This window comes from Phoxinus phoxinus (assembly GCF_949152265.1).
Source record: "Phoxinus phoxinus genome assembly, chromosome: 16".
Classification (NCBI taxonomy): Eukaryota; Metazoa; Chordata; class Actinopteri; order Cypriniformes; family Leuciscidae; genus Phoxinus; species Phoxinus phoxinus.
In genome coordinates, this window is record NC_136891.1 from 18,420,315 (window position 1) to 18,436,500 (window position 16,186).

The 16,186-nt window shown below is 39.1% G+C and overlaps 1 protein-coding gene across 11 annotated transcripts in view; it reads right to left on the reverse strand.

Annotated features, from left to right (window-relative positions):
* Window positions 1-1,571: 1,571 nt before the first annotated feature.
* Window positions 1,572-16,186, reverse strand: part of pum2 (pumilio RNA-binding family member 2) — a 59,406-nt gene continuing 44,791 nt past the window's right edge. For 7 of the 11 annotated variants that reach the window (XM_079583547.1, XM_079583546.1, XM_079583544.1 and 4 more), the window contains 6 exons: window positions 16,018-16,155; window positions 9,433-9,558; window positions 8,192-8,263; window positions 6,181-6,302; window positions 2,907-3,099; window positions 1,572-2,805 (listed from right to left, as the gene is read on the reverse strand). In XM_079583547.1, the coding sequence (XP_079439673.1) occupies window positions 2,674-2,805; window positions 2,907-3,099; window positions 6,181-6,302; window positions 8,192-8,263; window positions 9,433-9,558; window positions 16,018-16,155 (783 nt within the window). In that variant the 3' untranslated portion in view covers window positions 1,572-2,673. The remainder of the gene's footprint in view (window positions 2,806-2,906; window positions 3,100-6,180; window positions 6,303-8,191; window positions 8,264-9,432; window positions 9,559-16,017; window positions 16,156-16,186) is intronic. The other 4 variants (XM_079583541.1, XM_079583542.1, XM_079583550.1 and 1 more) reach the window with 1 other exon arrangement.

Here is a 16,186-nt window from a genome sequence, read left to right on the forward strand (position 1 = left end):
AATATAAAAAATATTTATGATCAGTAGGTTATGACAGGTTTTTACATTGATTTAACTCATCAAAATAAGTGAAGCAATTTTTAAGTTATAACGTATAACAAAAAGTTATACAAGACAACTTATTTTAAGTCAGTTTATTGTAATTTAACTTGAAATGACAAACATTCAAGTTGATTGTACTTAAATTAAGGCAGCAACTTTTTTAAAATAGTGATTCTGTGGTGAGTTTATAAAAGCAATAATGTACTTGAGGCTTGCAAAATACATCTGCATTCAACCATTAACAGTACTTTGTGTGATAATTGAAACATTTTAAATTAATATTTTTTTTAATAATTCCTTTCAGCGGTCAATGAGTGTGCAGTGATTATAGTGTAAATCAGAGTGAATAAAAGCTTCAGACAACAAAATCAAATGTTAGAAGAACAGTTTAATCATACATAGTCACAATTCTGCTTCGAAAAAAAAAGAAAATCTGTTTTCCTCATCTAACATCTGGAAATGTACATAAGGCCACCTGAAAATGTACATGACTTTGACAGTGTGACAAAACTCATATGTTCATATTTATATAATTGACAATATCTTACAATTATTTTGCTTACAAGTTAGTGGCTGCTCCAAAATACAGCACTCCTTTATACAAAAATAATTCTTGTCGTGTGAAATTTTCATGGTAGCAGGTAGGACCAAAGACAGCCCCATGTTTTTTTTAATTCATTAATTTTTAATTATTTTATTCAACTGCCACAAGTCAAAATGACAATGTCAACAGAAGGTGTCACTGCTCCAGGTACATAAAGAGGCTGACCTTTTCCAAAAACTGATTAAAAACAAAACCCTCTTGAGATTGTGATGCATAAAAAGAATTTTTTTTTTAAAATAATGCTTGTTCAAAGAAAACTGTATACATTATATTCAAAGGGAAAGGAGTGATGAATATTCACACATCAAAATGCACATTTTGCTAATTTTTTCTTCCCCAAAAAGTGTAAAAGACATTCCATTTACAGCATTAACGTTTACAAATGTACAACTGTACAGACAAAATAAAAGCAAATCACTATGCAATTTAGCCTGTCCAACATTACAACTAGATTCTTTTTTTCTTCTATTCAACTAATAAACTTACACTTAACTCCACATATACTACATGTATTCTACATTTATTCATATGAAGCAAAAGAACGAAAGCTATTAATATATTAGCCATACAGAAAAATTGTGCAGAAGTCGGCAGCCCCATGTCCATTCTCTGAAAAAGTTCTCAATTTACACAGTTGAACGCCGCACATTTGACCCGACCCCACAACATCTCACGTTCATGAAATCAGTTCTGTTTTACATGTTCTGAAGCCAAACATCCTGGGATGACACCAAGCACAGGGACGTCGTCCACCTAGCTCTATACTTTGCTCATCTAAAAACTTAAGCGCCGTCTCCCCCCACACCCGAAAAACAGCAACAATTTAATATTTACTTGTACATAAAGAAGCTATACATTTTGCCTAAGCTATTACAATGTAAAGAGATGATAATCAGTACATAACCATACTGTTTCTAGGGCAGTGTTCAAAAAAACTACTCGATCGACAATGTTCAACAAACATGACAAAGAAAAATCATTCCGTTAAAACATTAAATCCAGACACAGCATGCCAAATCTCCCCACCCCTTCATGTCTCACAATATCTCCCATGCACCCCAAAATAGAACAATTACTCCAGTTTCATCAGTCTACCATGGTATCGGTCTCATAGCTGTATAAAATGGCAGGAGCTCTGGTGTCCCTAGACATCATTCGAAACACAAAAACCGAGACAATAGCTATGTGTGGAACAGACTTGGTCAGTGGGATGTAGAGAATATTGCAACCACACGCATGTTCTTTAAAAAAACAAAAAAGAAACATTCACACCACAGATGGAGCAGTTAGTAAAATGAGGGAGGGAAAGAAAAGAGATGGCATGTGCAGCCACGTCAAAGCACGTCCGAATGATACCACTCCCATTTAAAGGCAGCAAACTGTAGGCAGCAAGGCTCTATGATTGGTTGTGGATTTCTTAACCCAACTAACTCAATGGCACGGCAGACTTGTCGTCTACAAGCAAGTTACGTGAAGATCAAGCTGACGGGTTCATTATTTTTCATCAGCAGCTTTGGCTTGTGTACCATAGTGCTAAAACCGTGCTTAAACGTACCACACTTCTTAACTGTGCCATTAAGAGGTCTGGATATAAAAGCAAAAATAGAATAGGAAAATCATTAAAAAGGATCACTCAGTTTGGCCTTATAAAGTCACTTGCTGGTGTAAATTGTAAGAACTGTAAATTTTCAGCAAACATTTCTTTTTCTACAGAGAATGTACAAGGTAAAAAAATGTACAAGATATTTACTAGAAAACAAAAAGAAACAGTCAGTTACATCAATTACATCATAAACGAGGGTGTTGTGCTTTACCCAGGAAACAGCTTACAGACCATGCACTCTCTGGTGGGATGGGGGTGGTAACAACGGAGATTGCATCAGGGACTGGTCAGATGTCTCAGCGTTCTTTTCCTTTCATTTTTTGGTAAAACCCCTAAAGGCTATGACAGAGAACTCCACGGTGGAGGAGATGCCCATAACAAATGTGGTTTTGAGGGAAAGGGGCGAGGGTTGGGTGTCAGGCCCCTACATTAGGCCATTGGTGGGGCCCCCAATGGGGCCTAGGTCTGATCCGCTCTTCATGTAGTACTTCTCCAGCTTAGCCAGGATGTGTTTTCCATATGTGTATTTACGGAGAGTGGCAATATGAGGCCGGATCTGGAATTGACAGCATGAATTGTTTAAAAGGCATTAATCATTCTTTAATTTGTTTTACTGAAATTGTACTTTATTCTTGACAAAGCATTCTGTGCATATACCTTGTGCATGATGATCTTGCGCTGGGCGGGCTCAGCCATGTCAATCATCCGTTGCACCACATAATTAGCATACTGGTCCTTCATCATGGTGTAGAGGGCACTGTGAGGGCCGTCCTTCTGACAGCAGACCTCATCGATGAGAAGGGCCCTCTCTGCACGGGACGAATGAATCACACACTTCTCTACAACATTACTGTAAGAGACAGACATGTATACAAAAAAAGGGTTCAACTTTTCAGATATAATCTAAAATTCTCTCCAATATTAACTTAAAAACTTTACAGAGTAAAATATATATCAATTAAATGGACCCCATTTGGTGCATTGTGGATTGTAAAAAAACAAACAAAAAAAAACCTTCCAAGATTGCTGTGTAACAAATATATTGAAAAACAGGGAGGTCATAATTAATTGATTCAGGAGATGTCTAAAACAACATCAGCACTGAATTCTATATAGACTCCAATGACCAGAGCTAGTGGCATTTGTAGATAAGAATGAGAGGCTTCACTCTTACATTCATACCAGAGCAAATAAATAAATCTGAACCTCAGAAAGATGGCGGATGCTCATCTTAAAGGTGCTCTAAGCGATGCTGGGTGACATCACTTATTGTTGACATTCAAAGTATTGTCAAACAAAACGGAGGCTAGCTAGACCCTCCCTCCTCCTCATCCCGTCTCCTCCCCCTCCCTTCGTTTCCCAGTGAGCATAAACAACGGCTCCGTCATAAACAAATTTAGTCAAAGTTGTCAATAGCCTATAAATGAACATTTATTCATAATTATTTATTTATGTATCTTTATTATTTATTTAAGTATTTATATATTTATCATATTTATTCATAACAAACAGTGGGTGAATACAATCATTCACACAAGCTGTCGCCCTACTGTGCTTGATCATTTACAATAGAGATCGATCGCTAGCTGCTATAAACCTATGTTGTATTCACTATTAGCGCTGAATGCATAGATCTAGCTAATTATATCCTTGTATTGGTTAGGCGAACACGAACGTCCATTTAGAAAAACAAAAAAATGGATTTATCCACCTGTCCAGCAAAAACAGAGCTACCTGAATGTCGGATTGGAAGCCCCTCTGGCGGCAGAGTTCTCGCCACCTTTCGCAGGCTTTTCCAATGTAAATTCGGGACTTCGCGCGTTCCTTATCCTTTTCCCTCTTTGCAATTTGTTCATCGGAACGTCGTCTCTTTGGTCGTGTGTCGGCCATATCAAACTTTAAGAGAATATAATTCTAACTTCCCTCTTCATGCTTCTATCTCCTCCTCCACACACCCCTTCATGTGTACGCACACTAACCCCCCAAACCCCACCCCCAAATCTAGCTTGTCGGTTATTGGCTGGAACACTGTTTATGTTACATTACGTGGTGCAGGTTGCCCCAGTTTGTTTTTGTTGCCGTTTGTGGAGCCTGGGCTGTCTACAGAGACCGCGTTTTTTTACAGTGTGTTCAGGGGACAGGCAGCTAGCGGATAGTGAGGAGATGTTTGCTGTATGTGACAAAAAATGTTTTGGCCTAAAAAACACGTGACATCGCTTATAGCACCTTTAAGGGGGATAGCTATACAGCAATTCCCACAGTGTCTGGAACAGCTTTACCTTCCATCATTGCAAAGTACAAGGAGAGACATTGTTCACACACCTGTGTGTGGTTGCAAGTGCAAGATTTAGTGTCCTAAATTTTGGACAGAAAATATAGTTGCTTCTCTTCTTCTGGAAGACTGTTGTGTGGGATCTTCAAATACAACGCACAAATAAAACTCCATTGCTCAATGCGCGCACAACAATACAAAGCCAGACTGAAGTCTGCCCATTACTATTTACAAGATGGGTTTTGGAAGTCTGTCATGTGATCTGGTAAAACAAAACTGTTTAGCCACATGGATGTTGCTTTTGTTTGGCCAAAGAAAAGGAGAGGCCTTCAACCCTAGAAAAGTGAAAGCCCATTCCAGGGCACAGTTTTATGCCGGACCGCCATAAAAATTCATCAGGACCTTTTGAGTGCAGCAGCAGTGGCTGAAACAAAGATGTGTCACAACAAGCCATGTTCTGCTTGTTTCCATTAACAATAGTCCAATAGTCCATTAACTATGCAAATGTGTTCCACATGGCTTCAAACCAATTAGCCTTTTAAAATGTTAGGGTCCATAAAAAGATTGGTACAGTAAAATGTTCAGTCTTTGCATGTAGCAACAACCTTTAACATAAGCTAACATTGAACATGCCAGCCAGTCGTAGTTTGACGTAGCCGAGAATGCATATTCTCAGATCATGCAAAGCAAAAAAACTATTTGTTTCAAAACATTAAATCGATCAAAAACATCAAATAGCTGCTGATAGTTTTGTAACTCGTCACGGAGAGACTCACGATAAAACGTCGTCTTTTCAGTTTCGAGTCAACTAGTAGCCTAGTTGTATCATTTGTTCCGATACTGCCTTCTGTAACCGTTAGTCGTGGCTTGGGAGTGGGCTCGAAGGGCAGCGAAGCAAGTGCATTCTGGGAGTTGTTGTCTATCATCCACATGAGCCAAAAATACATTTTCTGGCTTTTCTCAGTCTAGACGGCACCAACTTCTAAAATAATCTTGCATTTAAATTATACAAAGTTAATTATGTTATTAAAATTACAATTATGTTTCTATTCTTTTTGAAATATAAACTTTTAAATTGTAGCTGTCATTAAAACATGACGGATTTTTACAAACATACATATTGAAGAACAGTTGAAGTAAAAATATAATGAATATAAAATGTGTATATATTTAGCAAAATGCTCCGTTCTATGGTTCCTTTTACTAGCAAACTCAAGTTTAATTACATTGAATTGTTTCTTTTAAAGAAACATTACATGACATTGTTTACAAGTTGTGCTATTAACGTCTTTCTGCGGTAGAAACAATATGGAGCCCCTAAAGAGACATGGTGATGTGAAAACAAATTAGATGGGAGGAAAAATATCTCGTAAACAGCAAATGTTTTATACGATATTCCAATTTTGCGCATAAGTTAAACTTGCAGCTTTGGATGGAAACGTGTCTTTGAAATATCTAAATATGAGATTTACTTTTAAACTATACATTTTTTACTGTAATACCATAAAACAATTACTTGTCCTGAAAATTGGAAGTAGTGCTGTAAAACCCATTTTATAGAAATATAAAATAAATAAATAAATGACTTAAATTGTATTAGTTATATTTTTAATATTTAAAAAAAAAATGTATAGAAAGAAAAACTTTGACCTGACTGACCTTGCAAATTTATGCTGACTCAGAGCCAGAACCTTCCCTCTGACCTCCGCCACTATCTTGCTCTTGTCCTCTGGACGCCCATGCTCCAAAACATGCTGGATAACATAGTTACCGTACTGATCCTGTAGGTGAAGACAGGCACAGGAGAGTGAAAAGGAGAGATAAAGAACATGTATAATATTACCATAACACTTCATAAATAAATAAACCTAAGACAGAACAAGAAATGAAAGACTAGTACAACACGGTTGAGCAAGGCTTTAACCACATCCTCACAATAAAAGAACTGAGCTCATTTCAATAATAGGCCATTGATGAAATAATACTCCCACTTTATTAAAAGCAATGATTTACCCTAATAATTGCCATTTGGCAAATAACCCTATAAGAAACCACACAGCACCCACTCAAATTCACACACCAACATTTAAATGGAAGGTGGCATAAAAGTGCAAGTCAATGTCAGTAGCTCAATCAAGATGAAGCATTTGGTTTAAACCCGCTGTCTTTCCTAACTCTAGAGTAATCCCTCAAATTGGAAGGAGTGGTCACTACTTTGTTTTGGGTTGGTTTATTTGCACATTGTTTATTTCAACTATTAAGTATGCACACTACAAATCAAAGTTGTTGGTCTGAGGTGCTTGAGTGGAGCAGAAAGAGAAAATCATTGAAAGTGCCAGAAACACTGGATTTCTGAGATTAACAAAGCAAAAAGGTTTCATTGATATGTCAGAGAAAAACAGACCTTACTAAGAGAAATGTACCTATTTAGTTTTACAAAAAAACAAACAAGGCTGTGAGGGTTAATGAATATGAATATGTTAGGACTCAAGCATGGCTGGATGGCCCTGGGCCAACTGATAAGACTGTCACGGCCCCTACTAAGCTACTGCTATGTTGTCTCTTTCTTATAATCATGTGCCTTAAAATCGAAGAATGTGGTTTTGGTTGATTGAACAGCAAGTTGACACATTCATTCATGATATCTAGTGAGAAATTGTATCTGCCATTGGTCAGGACAAACTGCATCAATTGCTTAAGCAATGGCATGAGTCAGGCTGCTCTCTGTCAATTACAGCGATGAACTGTAGCCAATCACAGGCATGTCTGTTAATCAAACTCTTTAAATCCTTGTGAATCCTCTCATTAGAACCAAAAAAGGGCAGACATGATATAAATAAGAGCTTTTATATAGCGCTTAATTTTATAGCGGTTATTTCCGCAAATGTGCAGAACTCAGTGAGCTTGTGCTAATCGAAGTGAATGACAGCGTCACGGATTAAAAAGGGAGCCACTTTTGCTCACTTTCTGTATAAAACCCATTCACAATGGCTATAAGGACCAATAGTCATGTGTAACGTGCAAAGTGGTGAATTCATTAAACAGTCCCCAAATTGTGATGACTGACATAGTAATAACCATATATGATGAAAAAAGAATCAGATGTGTCACAATATATATGCGTTATGTCTTGCAGTGTAAGCAAAGACTGATAATAGACCTGCCACAGCAACATTGACAAAAATCAGTGTTGGCTGAGTATAGGGCTTTTCATACTGCGTTTAACCCAGAGTTATCATCGTGCTAAACAGTGATCTATGGTATTGAAATTGTTATTGTTAACAAAGCATCATAACATTTTACTAGTACTGGTACAGACAATTAAAATCTTGGTATCATGACACCGCTATATATATATATATATATATATATATATATATATATATATATATATATATATATATCTATCTCACAGTCTTGTTTGTGTCTAACAAAGTCTTTGTATTGAATAAGGCCTAAATAGTTTCAGGATTGGATTTTAGGCAGACAGGGCAGGTGGCAGCCAGGAAGGAAGAAAGTTGTGTAAGGAAAAGTGTGAGTGAATGGAACCCTGCAGAGCAAATAGCAACTGGAGAAGAAGCATCTAGGTGTTAGACACAGGCTGGTTAGGAAGTAGACGAGGATATGCCAGGAGGTTCTTGTGAGTGGGAGGAAGGCGCGTGACTCTGACCTTGAACAGTGCATCGCTGGACACTGTATAAAATGTTTTGGGGGTCATCTCCAATGAAACGCCTTGATACTTCTAGATAAAATAAGTGAGGGGAGCAAGGGGTGGGTAATGTTTTGCATCATCAAAATCCATCAGCACATCTAACTGGACATAAGAACATCCTTCATAGAAACTGAATGCTACATCAAAGTAGGCAAAAGGTATAAAATGAACAAACAGGTCATGCAGAAAAAAATGTCATGCAATCACGTTCACCTTACCCCAAAAAGTACTACAACCCTGAGTGTTCTTCTCATTGCATGGCCTCTTTCCAATTCACACAGAAGGCATTATGAAAAACAGTGTATTTGTCTATAAAGTGGCCAATCTCAAAACATAATTTTTGTAATGGGGTCATCTTCAAAGGGCCAAAAATCACACAACTTATTAGGTATTACACTTGGTTTGCTATGAGACAACATTTTTAGGCATCATAGGGACATACTGTTCCAAAGGGCGAAAAGTTATGCTGACTTTTTAGTTACCTGATTTTGACTACATGGAAGTATTGTATGCATTTATAAGGCATACCACTTGCCACCAACTCTAGTAGTAAATTATATTTAATCAACTAAAAGCTACTGGACATTTAAAAGGTCTTTGAGTTGATGTCCCTCATCGATTTCTCAATAGGAAAATAAAACTGTAATTTTGTGGGAACAGAGTTGTGTTAGCTTAACAACATGCTGACATCAGACTGCACTGGAATCAACCGAGCGTTAGTTGAGTCTCATATATTGGAGTAAGCATTGTTGTCCATTTCTATTCAGTCACAGGTTAGGATGCAGCCTTAGGGGCCATTCACACAATGTTTTTGTGTTGAAAATGCAAGACACAGGGCATTGGAATGAAGTAAACAAGGTCTAAAGACAGATTTTTTAAATGTTTTAGAATGCTGGGTCTTGCACTAGATGCTGCCAAAGGTGCTATATACAAGCGCAACAGTCAAACAGGTCTGTCCAGCATCTGTTTACAAAGAAACACTATGGAAAAGAAACACAATGGAACGCAAAAACATGTTCTATGTAAACAGCCCTTTGGAAGACAGCTGCCAATGTAGGTTTAATGACTTCAATTTTGCCATTTTCTACCAGAATTATTTTTTGAAAAATGAAACGAGGCCATACAACAATAACCTAACTGCAGTAAGAGTGGTACACATCAGAGTTTCCTTTTTGGATGACATGTTGGGGAAGTCATACCTGTCCCAGCTGCTCAGAGTGCTGGTGGAGTTCTTCCAGGATGGGCAGGGTCTGCTCCTGGGTACAGTGCTCCAGGATACGCTGGATAACTCGACAGCCATACGGATGAGTGGACAAAACAAACACCTACACACCAAAAAAGGACATAAAACACTGACACACATCCTGGTGCATCCCTAAGTCAATAAAACAAGATTACAATATTGATCACATCTGCAACAAAATTAGTGATTTTCTTAACTACCTTAACATCTAGGGTCGGTGAAAAATCTTTTGCCATAATATGAGAATTGTTTTATTTATTTAAATTTTATTTGGGATTTTACATCAAACTAAAAATACATAGCTAGAACCTTATGTAGAGCTAAATTTTAATCCTCATCTTTTTTAGGACACTCCGCATTTTAGTGACTCTGCATTTTTGCATTAGTCAGTGCCTTAAAAACTCATCTGACCAACTAGCAGTTAGATAAGGGATAATCAGTCTTATTCTCAAATTAGAGAGTAATCTACAGTATCTCACAAGTGAGTACAGCCCTCACATTTCAGCAAACATTTTAGTGTTTCAAATTAAGAGACAATACTATAGAAATTTTAGAGTAGTCAATGTGCTACTTGTATAGCAGTACACATTTACTGTCCTCTCAAAATAAATAACTCCACATACAGCCATTATTGTCAAAATAGCTGGCAACAGAAGTGAGTACACCCTAAGTGATAACAGCAGTACATTGTTTAACCATGCAAAGCCACATGTCCTATTCATCAAGTTCATGTTTTTGTCTGCTTGACAGGACCATAAATTGTTGTATCTTGTATTAGAGAAGTTCAAATTTGTGCTTTGAGTACAATTCTCTCATACTGACCAGTAGATGTTCAACATGGCCCCTAATGGCAAAGAACTCTCTAAGGATTGAGAATTAGAATGGTTTCTCTCCCTGAAACTGAGTCACAGTACAGTGGCCAGGGTCATACAGAGGTTTTCCAAGACGGGTTCCACTCGGGTTGAACAAGCCTCGCAAGGGTCGATCAAAGAAGTTGAGTCCTCGTGCTGTGCGTCAGGTGCAGAAGCTGGCTTCAAAAAACAGACGCATGAGTGCTGCCAGCATTGCTTTAGAGGTTGCAGAAGCGGAAGATCAGTTTGTCAGTGCTCAGACCATACGCAGCACACTGCAACAAGTCGGTTTGCGTCCCAGTAGGAAGACTCTTCTGAAGCTGTCTCACAAGAAAGCCAGCAAACAGTTTGCTGAAAGCAACCGGTCCAAGAGCATGAATTACTGGAACCATGTCCGGTGGCCTGATGAGACTAAGATAAGTGCTCAGATGGTGTCCAGCATGTGTGGCGACACCCTGGTAAGGGGTACAAACTACAAAGAATATTGTGTCTTGCCTATAGTCGAGCATGGTGGTGGTAGCATCATCGTCTGGGGCTGCATGAGTGATGCTGACACTGGAGAGCTGCACTACATTGAGGGAAACATGGATTCATTTCCAACATGTACTGCGACACTCTGAAGCAGAACAAGATGCCCTCCCTTCAGAAACTGGGACGAACGGCATTATAACGACCCCAAACAAGATGACAACTGCCTTGCTGAGGAAGCTGATGGGGAAGGTGATGGAGTGGCCAAGTATTCCTCCAGGCCTGAACCCTGTTGAGCACCTGTGGGGCATCCTCAAGGTGGAGAAGTGCCATGTGTCTAACATCCAGCAGCTCAGTGATGTCATTATGGAGGAGTGGAAGAGGATCCCAGCAACAACCTGTGCAGCTCTGATGAATGCCATGCCTAGGAAGATTAAGGCAGTGCTAGATAACAATGGTGCTCACACAATATATATTGACACTTTGGACACCGTTTTGACTTGTTCACTTAGGGTGTACTCACTTTTGTTGACAGCTATTTTGACAATAATGGCTGTATGTTGAGTTATTTTGAGAGGACTATACAAGCTGCAGCACATTGACTACTCTAAAATATATCCAAGTTTAATTTATAGTATTGTCCCTTGAGAAGATATACTAAAATGTTTGCTGAAATGTGAGGGGTGTACTCACTTTTGTGAGATACTGTATTTTTAAGTCAGTTATGCAACTGACTTAGTTACGTCTTAAAGCTGCAGTCGGCAATAATTTGTTAATTATATTCACTGCAACTGACACTATGCTCCGACAGAACAACATAAATCAGCCGGTTTTAGAAAAAAAACACGCTTCTACCTCCACCTGGAGCTTATTATTTGTTTTGCAAAAATCCACCACTCCCGGTTTTTCTGGTCCAGTCAGCGCAGGGTAGGGGTGGAACGTTACATGTATTCGTATTGTACCGAAACGGTACAGGCTCGCCGGTGTACTATTCTTTGAAACGACAGGGTGCGACTCAGTGTAATTGTCCTCTAAACCATCAGGAATCAGCGGCGAGAAGTAGTAAGGTTTAGCTACTTGAGCGAGCTCTTAACGCATTATAGTCCTTCACGTCTATTGCGATCTCAAAATTCCGGCCAGTTAATAACAGTGCTGGGAACGTTACTTTAAAAAAGTAATTAGTTATAGTTACTCACTACTTGTTCCAAAAAGTAACTGAGTTAATAACTGAATTACTCTATAATAAAAGTAACTCGTTACCAGGGAAAGTAACTATTTGCGTTACTGTTAAAAAAAAAAAGTTGCTATAATCCAAAGAATTTGAATTTTTGTGAGCAGTTTTCACAAGAAAAGTAAACAGTTACACCATATAAAGTGCATAACTCTAGCAAATTAAATCAAACTCTCTCAACCAGAGACAACTGGTCAAGAAAACAACCTGGCAAACTAGCATCTGTGGTGGAGGTATCTGTGTTTTTTGCCACTAGCTTTGTAGATGCGTGTCAATGTGAGATGCTTCATTAAATTAGAGTGGCTTACAACAGATGTCGACAAAGTCTTCGATCCTGGACATAATGTACACATTACATGCACGTTCTTGCCTTTGACCACAATGAATTTGAAGTAGTGCTTATATATCTCCACCAACTTTTCATCGGATTGCTCCTGACTCGCCATCTCTGCTGCTCCGTCAAATCTGTTTAGCGGTTGTGTGTGTGTGTGTGTGTGTGTGTATGTGTGTGTGTGGCGCCTGCGCGTGTGCTGGCATGTGTGTAAAAACATTGGCTCTGATTGGCTACCATGAAACATGACTCTGCCTTAGCCAATCATAATCGCTTACATCGTTATTAACCCACCTCCTCACTAGCTGTGAGCCAGGGCAGGGGTGCGTTCGGATTACACAGTTTATTCAATCAATGCATATAACGCACCGCATTTAACATCCAGTAACGTTAACGGCGTTGTAACGACGGGAAAAGTAATTAGTTAGATTACCCCGTTACTGAAAAAATAACGTCGTTACCTAACGCCGTTCTTTTAAACGCCGTTATTCCAAACACTGGTTAATAATACCTAGAATATCAAGATCGATTGCTAGATCCTTTTCCTATTTAGCACCAAAACTTTGGAACAGTCTTCCTACCATTGTCTGGGAAGCAGACACACTCTGTCAGTTCAAAGCTAGATTAAAGACACATCTCTTTGACCTAGCATTCACATAAAGCATTATAGACTTCTATAACTCAATGTTAGACTGCATAGATTAGGTCACCCGGAACTGGGAACACTTCCCTTAAATCCTGATGTACTCGTTATATCATAAGAAGAATGGCATCTACGCTAATTTTAGTGTCTTTGTTTATCCCGAGGTTTTCCCGCAGCCTGTCGGATCCAGGCCGTATCCAGATCTGACGAAGGACCTTCACCTGGACCCGATGACAACGCAGTGCTGAAGTGCCAACTAGCCTCTCCCTATGGAGGATCGCTTTACCACTCTACAGATAAAGCGTTGTGGAAAATTTGCGTATCTACCCCGTAGTGATAAAATACTGTATCAAATTTATAGGCAGGACAAGTAGTTTGTTTAGGCTTGGTTTGTAGAGAATTACAAACATGCGCACATATATTCAAACGCACATTACTATAGAATTAATTCTTGATGCGCACGTGAGCGCCATCAGTGTTTATCACAGGATCGCGTTTATAGTCTGTGTAGAGAGAATGGTGTCGTCTTAGCGGCCCCTAATTTAATAACAAATTATCCTTTCGACGGACGTGAATCAAAACTAACTTTAGCTGGAAAATAACATTATTCAAGAACCGCTATAAAGCCAAAATAATCTGTTACCTTAAATGATACGTTTATCTCTGTAAAGCAGCTTTGAAACAATCTACATTGTTAAAAGCTCAATATAAATGAAGATGACTTGACTTGACTAAGGTACATTCGTGAATGTTTATTTTAGTACAACAGTTTAGTACACCAAAAGCACACTACAAAAGAATCGTGTAAAGCAGTAAACCAGATTATTCCCTGTGACATTAAGAGACAAAAACTGGATATGAGAACGCAACCTACAACTAAATTAACGTTACATATTTTCTAAACATTTTTATTTAGTTTTGTGAACCTTTTTATAAAACATGGCCATTTATTTTTATTTAAAAGGCTTATGTCTGCAATTGTAGGCTCATTTTGTTAATGTAAGCAACTAGTTTAGATGCAAGAACTGGTTGGAATGTTGAGAATGTTGTGCCGAATTTTGACCCACTGCCAAATGATTACCCCCCTCGTTGAAGTCAGTACCTGATTGCCTAATCCTAACCCCACCCCTAATCCTAACGCCTCCCCCACAAATAATACTAAACCTACCAATGCTAGGGGGGTAATAATTTGGCAGGGGTCGAAATTCGGCACAACACCGGTGCGGTGAGATGTACATGCTCGGCCAGATTTGGCTCGAAGTCGTGCATCTTCGGATGCGGAGCCGCGAGCGCTGTTACAAAAAAAAGCCGTGCACTGCACACCACCACGCGAAATGTGGCCTTACACACCCAGCGCGCATGACCGCCCACACCGCAATGATGACATTTTTGCCGCGTGCACCTTCGCACTCGTGCGTCCGCACATAAATAAGAGAGTTTTATGGCTGATTGACTTATTTTATTTACAAGTTACAGATGGAGTCTGGAGATGATGTGGGGTATTTATGGTTTACTGTTTATATCTTACTTTACACACTTCAGGGTAGGCTGTAGCAGCTAGCTCAGGGGAGAGAATGTATGACACTAGGTGGTACAGACTGAGACATCCACAATAAAAAAAAATTGCCTTCTGCATTTTTGTTTTGCTTTTCCCTCCATTGTACCGAACTTGTACCGAACTGTGATGTCTGAAACAAGGTATGAACCGAACCGTGACTTCTGTGTAACATTCCACCCCTAGCGCAGGGAGGTGTGAGATCTGACTGTCAATCACAGTTCGTGCACACGCCACAGATCCCCCTCTCCCCTCGCGAACGTTACAATATCACATGCACACGCCTGAAGTTCGCACACAATAATGAAGCGTGATGGCGGAAAGAGAATATACAAACAAGCTTCCAATTCCTCGGTTAACAATAAGAGCTAGGAGGTCAAAAATAACCAATGAAAAGAGAACAACGGTGGAAAAAAAGGAAATAAAGAAAGCGACCGTACCCGCAATAAAACCAGGATCAACATCTGACCGGCATTTGAAAGGTGCAGGGATTTACGGGATTTTATTGGGTTCAAGCTGGATGCAGAGCTTGCCACATTTCTTCTCGACAGGTAATTGTGCTTTATCAAGCATTGACTATTTCTGAGTGTTATGCAAGTAATCTAAGTATGTTTGCCTAAATGTGTTGGTTTGGATAGCTAACGTTAGCACTTGTTGGGCAGGTTTGTTAGCTTTGTTTGCACTGACATTCGTGTCAATGTAGGAGGATCAACATGTTCAGATGCAGGGATGATTGAAGACTCTTTGGAAGAATCAATGCTCCTCTAGCTTTCTTACGAGAGTTACTGTGCTAGCTACTGTTATTGTATGTGCTATCTGACTAGCTGTGTTATAGAAGCAGTAGAACAATGTACAATGTCTGCTGCATATACCATACAGCAATAATAGCGTTTCAGTCAGACGATGTTTATTTACATTCATTTGGTGGGTAATCCATTTCGTTGATCGATGCTGATGAGACGGGCACGTTCACAGAAAATCTGGTGCACACGCACTGACGAGCACAAACTCAATGGGAGGGTCCTCGGTGATAGTGGGGGAGGGGCATGAGAGTTGAAAACATTCAAAATTTGGCCTAGTCCACTAAATCTGCCAGACCTGCCGACTGCAGCTTTAAATGAGATGACTAACCTTTAAATCTAGTATTACTAGTATTAATACTACAAGTAGTAGTTTAAGCAACAGGCTACATATGTAAATAACGTAGAGTAGTCCTGCCTAATGATATATTATAAAGCCAGAAAATATATTTACAATGGTATAAACGTTATAGCAAAATCTCAGCTATTTTCCTTCTTTTAATTTAATTAGCACATTCTTAAGAGACTACACAAGACTACAAAGGTTCTTAAAGGAATTTAACAGACATGCAATAATATTCATCTATATTTTGTCTACCACAACCATGTGTGTTAATCCCGCTTCTGGGCTTTATAACAAGCGTGAGTGTCTGTGGAGATACCTGGCCCTGGAAGGCATCAATGATGAACTGAAGAGCTTGGGGTTGGACACACTCAATACATTTCTGCACCACATGATTTCCGTTCTGATCCTTCACACACTTCAGGACATGGCCATCCAACTCCCGTACGATGTCACTCTGACACAAGAAAAATAAAAAAATCTGAGAA